This window comes from Labrus mixtus, chromosome 11 (genome assembly GCF_963584025.1).
Source record: "Labrus mixtus chromosome 11, fLabMix1.1, whole genome shotgun sequence".
NCBI lineage: Eukaryota > Metazoa > Chordata > Actinopteri > Labriformes > Labridae > Labrus > Labrus mixtus.
The window spans coordinates 10,819,161-10,833,482 of NC_083622.1; the positions used below are offsets into that span (position 1 = coordinate 10,819,161).

A 14,322-nucleotide genomic window follows, 5' to 3' on the forward strand; every position below is an offset into this window, starting at 1 on the left:
ACAGCTGTTTCCTTAAAATGTAATTATTTTATTGTACTTCATTTTTGTTATTTATGTTGCCTTGGCAGTGTAAATATTTGATTTCCGTAACACTTATCCCTTTGATATCCTCTACATCTTTCTACATTGTACTGTATGTATCTTATAATAATGTTTCAGCGTTTTTATTGCATGGCCTTGTCGAACAGTCATTTCATTTCACTGCGCACCCCTACTGTATGAGCATGTGACAAATAAAAAGCTTGAATCTTTCCATGCCAATAAATCCGTTTTTAATGGAATTGAAGCATGCAAAGATGTCTACAATCTGAACCAAAGAGTTACGACTTACCTCTTTGTCTGTTTGTAAGAGGAAAAAGAAAAATCTCCATCCAGAAAAAGTTTGGCTGAGTGCAAGTTTGTTGTGCAGTTATTATTTGGAAAGGACAGGAATGGGAACCTACATGTTCCCTGATGTGCTCATCTGGAAGCTATAAAGAGAGCTCTGCTAATGCATCAGGAAACATTTTAAGTGCTGGCCGGCTTCACATGTTCGCACAGCAGATAATAATGAGGCTTTTACATTTGACATTTGAATAGAAGACAGATGAGTAGAGAGTGGGCTATACCAGTGTTTATTATCACCATGCTGGCACAGTCACTGCAATGTGTTATATGTTAAAATGTCACAGTATGATAGCTGTAACGGCAGACAATCACACTTTCAAATTAACAATGATGAATAAATCACAATACGTCATTGCTGTCCAGAACTTTAAGAAGCAGCTCTTAGGCCCACAGTTATGGTGGGGGGACAGGCTCGAACACAAGAAGTGATCCCATTTCTCAGTCATGCTTTGAGGTGTCATATAAAGTACAGTACAGTGCAGAGATTCAAAGTCGAAGAAACATAGCTTTCGATACTTTTTTTTATTCATGTTTTTTTAACATGGCATGATGCAGTAAAATAAAAGCGACACCCTGTCAGTCCATCAGTGTCACACACATGGACTGACTTCCCTTTAAGCTACAACAATTCTGACCTCAAGGCACATTGCTGGATTGACAATCAAACAAATAATAAAAAGAAACATAGAACATAAATGAAAGCAGAAAATATAAATGGCTGAAGCTCATTATCAAAAGTGCTCTAAAGCAGTGGTACTCAACTGGTGTAGCCTCAAGGCCCACACCAACTTCGATCCATCCACTATCTTTGATGCTTTTCCCATTCAAGGTTACGGGCGGGCTGGAGCCAATCCCAGCTGTCATTGGGTGAGAGGCGGGGTAAACCAGCCACACCCACATTCACACCTACGGGCAATTTAGTGTCACCAATTGACCTAATGAGCATGTCTTTGGACTGGAGTCCTGTGGTAACTGGAGTAACCTGGAGGGAACCCACGCATGCATAGGGAGAACATGCAGACTCCACAGAGAGCGCTCCTGTCCAGGAACCTCCTCGCTGTGAGGCAACATCACTAACTACTGCACCACCATGCAGCCCTCAATGCCAGCTCCTTCTTTAGAAATCGGGACCATAATATCTGATTATTTCTCAACGAATGAGATTTATTAAATGAAAACTAAACATGTGACATGTTTTTAAAGTGCTTCAAAGTGCAGACTTTTAGACACTATTTCTTTTCCAGGCACACATTGGCGACCCACTAAAAACAGCTCCACGTCCCACTTTTTGGTCCTGACCCACCAGTTGAGAACCAGTGCTCAAAAAGTATAAGTGCAAACATTTTTAAGCTACCCTTGTAGGAGAAGACCCTTTAATTTCAGCACAGGTTATACCAAGTGAGCGGATGATTTAACAGTAAATACAGTCAGTGGTTATGATTCATAAAAGCCCAACAGGAGAGTTCCTGTCTGGTCACTAAAAGTGCAAAGCAGAGGTTTTCATTCAGGCTGCAGGGTTACTGGTGACCTCCTCCAGCAGGGGTTTGTAGAGTTGGGGGTCTTCAGGACTCTAACAGAGAAGAGAGAAGAAAGAGAAAATCATATGAAAAGGTGCAGACACAATCAAATCTGTGAGAATTTCACACATTTACAGAGTGATTACACACATTGACTGTACATGGTAAATGGACTTGAGCTTGTATAGCACACTTTTACACTGCAGGTCACACCTACACATTGACACTCTGATGGTAGAGGCTGCTATGTAAATTGACCATCAGAAGTAACTAATCTTTTCGTACACATTAATATACCGCCAATGAAGCAGTGGGGGTAACTTTGGGTTAAGTGTCTTGCCTAAGGACACATCGGACATGTTGCTGAAGGCGCTGTAGAGAGACGACCGACTCTACCACTGACCCACAGCCTGAATGTGTAGACTCTACCTTGTTCTTCTCTCTCTTCTGAATGAAGCAAAGAGCCTTGATCCCCAAGATAGCAGAGCTGATGACCACACAGAACTCCAGGACGCACAGAACAATCAGCACGGTGTTGATGCTTCTCATTAGCATCTGATGGGACACAAAAGAAACAGTGATGTGTTTAAAAGCTGTGACTATCTGTAGGAAGCTTCTGACAAACTCATTTTCAGAGTTTCTTCATAGTCAACTTGTTTTAAGTCTGTATCATCATTAGCAGCAGTTAACTTTGAAGACAAAACGTATCTGTAAAACAATCACAGCCGTCTCATTTCCATTCCTCAGCGACACAAAACTTGTATTGTCATTGGTCAGATAACGTTTCCCCCACACATACATACCAGAGTTATTGCTTTGACCTCCAAGCATTTAGTCTGATCAGGAGATGAAGTTGTTGTAGTGTGTCGGTTGTAACCATAATCGTAATCATTATTTCGACACATCCACCAGAACTCAATGTTTGTAAAGTTGATGCTGTAGAGCACGATGGTTGCAATGGAGAAAGCAACTCCTGAGAGATTCAGAATCACGTTGAGGATAACCTGTAGAAGAAAAATCTCAATGTATGAACAACAGACACAATGAATGTACAAACTCCTCCTATTTTATGGTCTCTATATGAAGATAGATTAAAAGTTGACGATTCAATGAAAGCTAACAGGAGGATTTTATAAAGCTGGTTTACTCACCAGGCAGGGACTTGGACGCTTCTCAGACACGATGCTCACGACACCAAATAAAATAAACTAAAGAGAGAAGAGACAAAAACATTTAAACTTCCATTCTTTCACACCAACTCTGATACCTGTTGGGGTTGTATCAAGTCAACTTTGGTTATATTCTTTAATTATTAATAATATAAATAAACTATCATTAAACTATGTTTCATCTTGTTTTGGGGCACCACCCTGTAGTCAGGGAAATATAACAAAAATATCACTCAAATCAGTCTCAAACTAGTTATTTAATTAATAATATTATTAATAATTAATAACTACATTTAATCAATTGAAGGCGTGAAATCCATACACAAAGCCTTCGCACCCAGCTTGTATCACAATGTAAATACACCAGTAATCACAAACAACTGCTCTCTTAAAATTATAACAGAATTTATTTAAACAAAGCAACATCAATCCAAAATCAATGAACTTAATCAAACAAATAACTATTACAAACTAATCTAAGCAACAAACATTATCAAGCAAGGCTTGTGGATGAGGTGTAAATGTGTGTGTGTGTGTAGATGAGTGTGTATGTAGATGAGAGAGAGAGAGAGAGAGAGCCGTTGACTGAAGGTAAACTAGCATAGCATTACACACATAGGCGAACACAGCGGTTCATCACAATAAAACAAACGCAGCAGCTTACAACAGATAATAAACAGAATGTGACGTGTCGTCAACAATGATGCATAATTATCAGTGGTTATAAAAGAAACATAACTATTTCCGAAACTACTTCTGCCCAGACCAAAGCTCTTACTTGGAGTAACTCCTGGTGATCGTTGCAAAGTTGGTTAGATCGTCACTCTGTTGAATGTTAAATCAACAGATTCAGGCAGGTTTCCTTCCTGGCAGATGTAGAAGGAGGGTAGCGGGATTCAGATCTTTGACCAGAACGCTGCTCTATAGGGTCTTCTGGTTGCAGGAACCCCTTTGTTTAGTTGCCTCCAAAATAACTTTAGTCAGGCTCGAGACTGTGATACAGGCCTGAGTCCTTTGTCCCACACACATGGCTGAGGCCCAACATCCCCCCTTGTCATGAAGAGCGAAATGCAGGTTACGATCTTTAGGGCAGCTCACGGACCAAACAGTCCTTGTGTCTGGGATGGAGACACATCCCAGTTTTGCAGTTCCTTAGGGAAGCAGTCCATAGGGTTAACAGTTCAGCGATATTAGAGGCATTTTGGTCTGGGCAGACACTGAGGCAAAGTCTGGGCAGACTGTCTAACTATGTCTAACGCTAGGCATAAAACATAAACAGGCATTAGCAAAGCTTTGCTACTCAAGGTGCATTCTTTAACAAAACAAATGAAACAAACAAGCAAGAGGAGGACAGAAAGAGAAGAGTGTCAGGTGTAGATTTGTGGGCTAACTCCTAGCCTGGGCAGGAGCGCCTGTGGGATGGTGTATGTGGCATGTAGGTGTGTAAATGTACATGTGCATCATGTCTCACTACCAATGTCAGGTCATAAAACAGAGACTAGAAAGCATTAACGTTGGTGGAGTGACTTTGGTGCGTGTGTGGAGACTACTCCCCCCTCCCCGATGTGGAGTCAGAACCTTGTTCTTTGTAAGGGCTGGAGGCCTCCAACTGTCTTAACACCTCTGTCACACACCTCCGGATCATGTTCTCCATTCCCCTGTCAGAACCTGCTTCCTTAGGAAGTTCATGGGAACTCTGGTTATGCCTACCCCTCTGTCTGGGGCTTCGGCCATCCCGAGAGTTCTGTTCGGGTCTGGTGGTTATCAGTACTTCAGGTTGGGAACTACCCTGTGGCTGGCTCCTTCCTTCACCCCCCTGGTTCTGTTGTCTATTCTGCCGGTGATGCGGTTTCTTAGATTTATTCATAGCATAAGGCAATTTGTTGCCTTCTAGTGCTAGGTCACTATTGTGTCTCCAAAACCCAGGACGTATGCGTGTTTCCCAAGCCACCTGTGCAAATTTCTTGATCTCTGGCATACCAAGCTGATGTGTTCGGCAATGCATGGTGACATCGTACCGCACACAGCCATGCAGATTGTCCAGGAATATGGACTTGAAAGTCTGGTCCTCTTCCAAACCTGGAGCATTACGTCCCTGGAAATATGCAGATTTTAGGCGCCGGTAATAATCTTTGGGTGCCTCATGCTTCTGGTGCCAGGCACTTAAGGCTCTAAGAGGGGCAGATACAGGGTCGGTGTAGGTGGAGAATTCCTCGCACAAAGCATTGCAGAGTGCTGAGTACTGGTCTCTAATCTCAGGCCGGAGGGTAGTCACAAAGTCATGGACACTCCTGGAAGTTGACTTCCAGATCAGCTTGAGTTTTTCTCGTAATAATAAACTAATTTTCTTAGTCCTTGGTTTATCCTGGCTGCTTGGTTCTTTATTGAGCTTTTTCAGCAGGGTTGTTTGATCTCTTGAGGGGCTTGGTTCAAGATCAGAGCCATATTCTGACAATATGTCTTGCTCCATGCATACCTGTGCAAATTTCTGAATAACGTCAAACACATCCAGCACTTCCTGCTCAGCAGTTTTGAATTGCTGACGAATAAATGTATTTTCTGCCAACAGAGATTGGATGTGGTTCTGCAGGGCTTCTTTTTCTACTTGCAGCTAGGTTTGCTGCAGGAAGGACTTGCGTTGGGAAAGAAGGAGGAGTTGCCCAAGAACATTCAGGATTATGCTTTGGGGTTTCCTGGCTCGGTGGTTGGCCTGATCAATGAGCTCCTTTAACTTCTTATCACAAATGCTAATTGAATAGCTATTTCGGTCGGTTATCTCCTCTAAGGAGAGGTGCGTCAGACCGGCAACAGTTTCTTGCAGTGATGCGTCGTCTGATCCAAAAGGAGTCTCAGCTCCCGGCTCACCTAGGGTCTTGGTAGACATTTTACGTGATAAAATGGAACCACAGTGGATTACTGTTAAGAAAGCCGCTAAGCTAAACAAAGCTAGATCAACATAAGAGCTAATCTTATCTAGGTTTCCCAACTGATCACTGCAGTCTATCCTGGAAGCTAGAAAAAGTGGATTCACACCTCAAGTCCTCAAAGGATGGGAGGAACTCAAACCTCTCAGACAGCTGGCTATGCAACAATTATGAGGTTACACTCTCAACTGGAAAAATGGCTAAATAGTTGTCTCTTTTGGAGATTCAGGCAGGTTTCCTTCGTGGCAGATGTAGGAGGAGGGTTTGCTCGAACCTGATAGCATCTGATTGCGCCCAAAACTCCTAAAAATATGCCGTGGAAGTAGTCAGCTGAATCCTCTGATGCTTGAATTCAGCATGTGAAGAGCTACCTACACTGAGCAACCTCAGCTCTGGAGTTTAACCTATGTAAGCCAAGATGAGGAAAGGGTTTGTCTCGAATGCTGGAGTCCATCTTGTTGGAGAGGGTATCCTCTGGTGTCGGCAGACCACACTTGAAGAGAAGGAAGCAATGCCTGGTGATTGCTTTTAAAGACTGGATCTGCCTGTGGGTTAACCTCAGGCCTCCTCCAATGAGGATAGAGAATTCAGACGCCCCCCACCCCCCCACTTTTCACACCTATTTGTTAGTTTCAGTTGGGGGTTGCTGGGCTAAGACCCCTTTGTTTAGTTGCCTCCAAAATAACTTTAGTCAGGCTCGAGACTGTGATACAGGCCTGAGTCCTTTGTCCCACACACATGGCTGAGGCCCAACATAGCCATAAGTCATTACTAATATCTTCTACTTTACTGTAATATTAGTCAATCCAAAGATGCAAGGGGAACACTCGAGGAAGCACGTTGTTCATTTCAATGTTTTATATGCATTCAACTTTTAAGTCAATCATCTGAACAATCCTGGTGTCACCTTGTCCTCTGATCTTAAAGGTTCTTCTTCTCCTGCATGCTACAAATCACTTTGTCAGAATTGGACCATATGACAGTGTTCACAAGCATTCAAAAAGCTCCATAGAAGTAGTTTAGTCTTCTTGCTGATGGTCTGATTGTCTTTCACAGATCATGTTCTTCATAGTTCTCAGTTTTAAACTGTACCAACTACTTTATTTATTTATACATTTTTAAGATTTATTTTGGGGCTTTTTGCATTTATTTGATGGAACAGTGGATAGAGTAGTAAACAGGGGGAGAGAGTGACATGCGGGAAAGGAGCAACAGGTTGGAGACGGGTCGATTGACTGGCCAAAGGATGTAGTGTTTGTTTATCTCAGGCACTTGTAGCTTATAGCTAAATGCTAATGTCAGCATGCCAACACGCTCACAGTTCCGTTGCAAAGCAGGTCCTGTCCTGTAGGAAGAAAACCGGCAGCTGAATCTCCAACAAAGCAGCCCCAATAAAGTTACTTTAACTTTACTTTAGTTTTGTAAGGACTTTGGGACGCACATATTTAAATACACACAAAAAACAATATAAAAAACAAGTACAACATGAGTTTGCTTACCAGTCCTCCCATCCATAAGGGAAACTTGGAATCATCCATCCAAGAGCCAACAAAAGCGCTACAGAGGATCACTCCGAGGCCGATGTTCAGCAAACCAATCATGATTTGCAGAGCCTGATGGGGGAGCAAACACAGTATGAGCGCCACACACCTGTACAGTAAGTAGTTACCAGGTGTCATGGTTAAAGTCATCTGGAGAACAACACGGGGGAGGGGGGGCAGAGAATCCTGTTAGAGGACCTCTGTCTCATAGTTTCATTGTTTACTCAATGTTCCTATCATAAATAAAACAGAACATTACCTGAAGACCCGAGACAGGTACAGAGCCCAGACGGTGTCATGAAAAAACTCTGCAAATGAGACTTTGTCCTCATAGCTCTTTTCAGACTGGTTTTTTTAACTAAGCTCAGCGGTCATCACATTTTTATACATTTGTATTGATTCTGTGACAGCGTAATATTGGTGTCCCAGTCTGAGAATTCACATTGCTTTTCAGCAGGAACTCCACATATACACACAGTCAGACATGCACGCACACACAGCGCTGCGCTCCCCCGCTAGCGCCGCTGAAACCGGCTCACCTCTGTAACGCCTCTGTTACTACCACTAAAGACGGTGGGATCACTTCATCCCCCCATTACACTCAGATTGAAGGTGAAACGTCACAGGGGAGTAAATACCGCGGCTTGAAACAGAAGTCTGATGAGGGCTTGTGACTTTAATGTGTAGCTTCTGGCATTTCAAACACACAATTTAGTCAGAATTAAATCAGAACTGAGTGGGTGAAGGAAAACGTATGTGTGTACATTTTAAAGATGAAGTTTCATCGAGATACTTCAAACATGAGCTTGTTACTTACCCCCAGGACTGACTGAGACCTGCCCTGGAGCTTCTTCAGATGCTGGGACACAGAGCAGCACACAGGGTTGTAACAAAGGCCTTTGAGGATTTGGCATATTGGAGGTAAAACACTTTGGGGGTCCGAGGTCAAAGTGAGCACAGTGACCCCTTCAGCCTTGGTCATGGTCACAGACATCCTGCCAGCTCCGACAGACTGAAAACACAAGAGAGTAACTGCAGAATCAGTTTGCTGTTTCTTATTCCTTAAGTTTTAAAATAGTTACAAGCTGAATCTAAATGTCAAAGTAGTCCTCATAATCAGTTTTGCTGAGTGACTGACCTTTTCTTTTGGCTGACATTTATCGTCTCTTCTATTCCCTCTGACCAAAGTTTCACACAGTCAGTGAACTTTTTACACTTTGTCATTGAATTGTCTGTATTGCATAAGGTGACACTAACTTCTCCACATTGGGCTTGAAAGTTGTCAGGAGTATGTGCAAGCATATTCTAAAGTCCGCCCCCCCAAAAAAGCTGACACTTGTACAAAGGAAGTTGATACCTCCCGGCCTTAGAGGAACTACTGGAAACTGACTTATGGACTGACAGCACAGTTAGAAACATATTCACAGATTTGGCTTTCCCGGATCAATAACTCATCAGCGGAACATTTCTTTTACAAAACAGACACCTCTCTGCAATCACAACAAGATAGACTGCGAGCTACATTCGTATTTTCCTCAAAACGAGCCGTCCTCCGTGCTGGGGAACTTGCATTGGCCTCTATGCAGAGCCGGCTGGTGCTCGAATGCGCAGGGACCGTCTGCAAATTGCATCACCGAAAAAATATGATACAGAAATATTCAATAACTTCACCCAGGAGAGGTGTAGTGTCATGAAAATAATTTTACACATACGTGATCTCATGTTTCATACTACATTTCTTAGATTGGAAAATAATACTTTTAAAAAAACATTTGAGGATTTTTTTAATTGCCTATAAATAGCCCAATGTTCAATAAAATCCCCTTTGTAAGGTGTAGGGTAAAACAAAAATCCCATTATGAATAAATGTCCTCCTGCTCTATAAACTACATCACATTGCTTTGGATAAAGGGCTTTCATGTAATTTCAGTGATTTTTTTTAATCATGAATATATTTCTAACTTTGCCGAAGTGGTTTACGGTACATATTCAAAGACTATTGATAATATGGATGATGCAGTTAATGGCTTCAATGATTATTTTGTAAATGTTGGACCAATACTGGCTGAAAAAAATCCCTGTTTCTGTGAGATCTGACAACAAGAATTATGATTTCATAGACATTAATCCAAAATCAGTGTTTCTAACAGCAGTGGAAGAGAGTGAAATTATAGAGATTGTTCATAAATGTAAAAACAAAACTTCTACTGACTATAATGACATTGACATGAGAATAGTTAAACACGTCATTCAGGGAATTGCAAAACCACTAACGCACATCTGTAACTTATCATTTAAAACTGGTAAATTCCCAAGAAAAATGAAAATTGCAAAAGTCATACCGCTGTACAAAACTCGAGACAAACACCACTTCACAAACTACAGGCCTGTTTCACTGCTTCCTCAATTTTCAAAAATCTTAGAAAAACTCTTTGCTGACAGACTAAACAAATTTATCAATAAACACAACTTACTAACTGACAGCCAATATGGATTCAGACCCAACAGATCCACTTCATTAGCAGTCATTGAGCTAACTGAAAAAAATCACAAATTCCCTGGACCAAAATAATTGTAATTTAAATAATGAGGTAAATGTTAAGCTAGATGGTGTTAATATTGAAAGAGTGTATGTAAATAAATTCCTAGGTGTGACAATAGACCACAAGCTCTGCTGGAAACCTCACATGAAACATGTTAAATCTAAACTGTCACGTAGCGTCTCAGTCCTGTGTAAAGCAAAGCATATATTGGATCACAAATCATTGCATATTCTCTACTGTTCAATGATCTTACCTTATTTAAATTACTGTGTGGAGGTCTGGGGGACCACTTACAAAAGCTTACTGCTACCACTAGTCACACTTCAAAAACGAGCCATAAGAACAATCAATAAAGCAGGATATTATGATCACACCAACCTCCTGTTTTTACATTCCCGTACTATAAAGTTCATTGACCTGGTTGACTATCAAGTGGCACAAATCATGTTCAAAGCAAGAAACAAACTGCTACCAGGTAATATTAAAATTATATTTTGAGGGAAAAGTTACATTTTAAGATGCTAGCTGTTCGCATGAATTTAAAAAGTCAATGCATTTCAATTGGTGGTGTGAAACTGTGGAATGGTATGAGCACGGAGTTAAAGCATTGTCCAAACATGATCCAGTTTAAAAACATGTACAAAGCAATGATTTTCAAAAGGTACAGGGATGAGGGAGAGCTTTAAGAAGGAAAAAAAATAAAATAATAATAATAATAATAATAATAACAATAATAAAATAAATATAATAATAATTGGGTTTACAAGTTTTGTATACACAGGTGAATGTTAATGTTTTTTATATATATGTAAATTGTACATATAGTAGCCTATATCAAATTGTATATATATAGATTGTATCAAATGTATAATTGTAAACATACTGTACCAAACTAGATATAAGGATTGTATAAATATATAAAATGTAAATATAGTACATCAAATTGTACAAATACATATGTATATATAGATATAGATATATGGATTGTATAAATATATAAATTATTAAAAAAATCATAGTATATCAAGTTGTATATATGTATGGAAAATCATTGGACTGTAAATATCAAATATAGTATCATAAATATAGTATAGCAAATTGTATAATAGATAGATTGTATATATAGAGAGATTATAAGGAACACACGAATTTAATTTAATAAATATTAATTATTGAGCTGTGGAAAACGGGTAGGATTAAATAAGTTTTATACGTCTTCCTACTCCTTTTCAGGCATATCAACAATATGTAATTTGCTTTTTCTTTTTTGTGAAATAATTGTTGAACATTGTTTTTTGTTTATTCTATTTTTGTGCTTTTCATTTTGTTTTGTATTTTTGATATGTTTGATTTTATTTGATATGTCTGAAATAAATTTAATGAAATTTAATCAAAATTTAAAAAGACGGCCATTGTGAACATCCTGTCTCAAAAAGATACTTTGAAATCTGGTTGTAAATGTATTTATCTGTGTTTGCCATTGCTCTTTATCATATGAGTATTATGATACAACTTCCTTGTACTTCATGTATATTGCATACTATGCTGTATTATTTAATTGTATTTCTTATTTGTATATCTGGTTTTAGTATTTGTATATATTTCTGATATTAGGCACAGACAGGCTTGCTCCAACAGCATTTCGTTGTACTTGTAGTCCTAAACAGTGACAATAAAGATATCTCATCTTATCTTAAACAAGTGTGCCAGGGATTTCGTTCTTTACTTCTTGTGGATCATGTTGAGGACAGCCAGTCCCTATGCTTAACTGTCACAAGCCATTTGTTTACATTATAGGCTAGTTGTTAACTTTTTCTTAAAACCTGCGAGCATATTTTTCACAACACAAAAAAGAGTTAATCATTATACTCTCGATGTGATTTAATAACTGTAATTCAGTTTAAGACATTCAGTACTCACATAACGGTCTTTTGGAAATGATTTCGAAGTTGTCCGTCTCACTCGAACGAGCTGTGGATTTACTTTTATTAGGTAGAGAAGACACACCTACACATTATCCCATGATATCTGTTTCTAACTAGAGTGCTGCTGTCTCAGTAGCGTTGTGCTCAGTGCTGCCCCTGGCGGTCGGAGGCTGTACTGCATTAGCATATCCTCTTAGTTTAATTCTGACCTTTAAAACATTTCAGGCACAAACAATGTTCATTGCGAAAGTAGCTAGTAACATTGCTTTGGCAAAAAATCACAATGTTTTTAAACGATTCTACGTCATTGTTATTGTAATGTGGCGTCCAGCCACGAGGGGCAGCACTGAGGTCCTTTGCCTACGAGTAGGCCAGCAGACTTTCTTTTTCTTTTTTATATAAAGGGAGGAGAAACGAATCATTTTCCAGAAGTACTTCCCCATCTGGGAAATGTGTAGAAAATCCGTCCATTAATCAAGAAGACAAAAGTGACTTCACTCTTTATGCGATTCTTACATCTACATCATCAAGAGAAGGCGGCACTGACATGATGCAGGGCTGTAGGATGAATAACGTCATCTTTATTGTCAACTTGTGCCATACGTATACTGGACATACAATGTCTTTGAGAAGTCAATTTATTCCAAGTGCAATAAACATCCTTAATCTCACTATGTGACTGATGAGATCTAAACCGTGATTTAATGTGTAAGTGTAGCTGCTCTGCTTGTCTGTGTTACTGACTGCCTGAATGTTTTTGTGCTGTTTTCATGCATTTGGAGAGCCTAAAAAAAGATGTGCATTCAAAATAAATGTGCATAGAGTAGAATAGAGGAGAGGTTTTATCGCACAGATTCAGGCCTGTACAGGTGCACTGGAATGAGTGTGCATTGCTCCTTCAGTCATTTTTCTGAATTATAGAAGAGCAACACATTGTAACAAACACAAGAAATATACACTACAAGTAATAACACTGCTTAAACATACACCCTTTATAAAAATGTAAAAAGAGACAATGAAACAACAATAGGACATGTATGTTCTCTTGTTTAGAGACTTTTGCATTTAAATTATTGCACACGACAGTTTTGCACCTGTAGCTACGTTTGCACATTAATAGTTCTGAACATATATTATCTCACATTACGCTGTTGCACTTATTTGGTTCATGGTAATTTTTTCTATGTTATTGCACTTATTATCCATCATGTAGGTCAGATGGGTGATGTTCTACTTTCCACCTTATGTCATGTGCTTTGAGTCTGATGTTGGCTGGAAAGAAGCGGACGTAGACCCGAGATGAGAGTCCTAAGAAAGAGAATGAGACAGAGAGTGAAAACTCAGATGAAGACCTCGATGAGGTGGACTAAGATCCAGAGCCAGATTAAGTGTACCGTCATCTGCACCATCATCTGGTGCCCTGTGCAACACTGCATTTTATATATTTCACTTCACAACATGAACAATTTTAGTTTGAAATGTTCCATATTTTGTCCATTTTCAGGTTTGTACTTTTATTTGGGGTGTCTACTATTAAAAGTTTTCATGCTTTATAATGTTCAAAAACCCTTTATTTTTCTCATCCTGTCCATTGCTGCAGCAGCATTATTAACCAGCTAGTCATATTCTCCATTTTCTGTCTCTTTAACACCTTCTTCCAGGTCCAGTCTTCTCATTAGTCTACTGAATGAAAGAGTTGTATTGAAGTTTGCTCTCATTTCTAACAGGTCTACAGACATTATATTGTAGCAGTGTTAGCGTGCTATACTGTTATCAATGTTTAATTGCACTTAATTATTTTAATTAGGCGCCTTATTTGATAACACGTGCTGTATTCCATGTAGTAGGGAGACCTCTGCTGGACATTTTGCAGAAGTGTGTTTATCATGTATAAATGCCTTTAACTTCAGTTTATTTTAAGCGAGCTAACATACCTCACTATTTGATTATCTAAATGCAATTTCCAGGACTTCTTGTTCTTGCTGGACTATTTTACATGTTCAGGATCCCTTCATTTATCATCTTTTCATGTAGCTAAAATAGTGAAATCTGGGGAGTCTGGTGGCTCAGATAGCATAACATGTGACTTATAATATAGAGTGTTCGACTCTGGCCCTCTGCTCTTTGGTGCATGTTATCTGTGCTCTCTCTCTCTTCCCTGGGGGTCACAAAAGGGCGTTAGGGAAATGGAACAAAAATACCAATCAACTAAAAACATTATTTGTGACAATAACATTTGTACATATGTCTTACTTGATGTGACAAATCACTGCATTTCCAAATCTGTGTCCTTTTTTTATGCACGTCTTTAAAAAC

The 14,322-nt window shown here is 39.5% G+C and overlaps 1 protein-coding gene across 2 annotated transcripts; it reads right to left on the minus strand.

The window, feature by feature from the left end:
* Positions 1-894: 894 nt before the first annotated feature.
* On the minus strand, positions 895-12,117 carry LOC132983581 (membrane-spanning 4-domains subfamily A member 8-like). 2 transcript variants are annotated; one of them, XM_061049948.1, is made up of 7 exons: positions 12,002-12,117; positions 8,356-8,550; positions 7,497-7,610; positions 3,056-3,112; positions 2,708-2,908; positions 2,334-2,459; positions 895-1,957 (listed from the first exon to the last, which is right to left on the minus strand). In XM_061049948.1, the coding sequence occupies exons 2-7, from the start codon at positions 8,530-8,532 to the stop codon at positions 1,892-1,894; spliced, it is 741 nt and encodes a 246-aa protein (XP_060905931.1). In that variant the 5' UTR covers positions 8,533-8,550; positions 12,002-12,117; the 3' UTR covers positions 895-1,891. The 2 variants fall into 2 exon arrangements, with proteins under 2 accessions (XP_060905931.1, XP_060905932.1); XM_061049949.1 differs by lacking the exon at positions 12,002-12,117 and adding an exon at positions 8,677-8,753.
* Between the last annotated feature and the right edge of the window lie 2,205 nt (positions 12,118-14,322).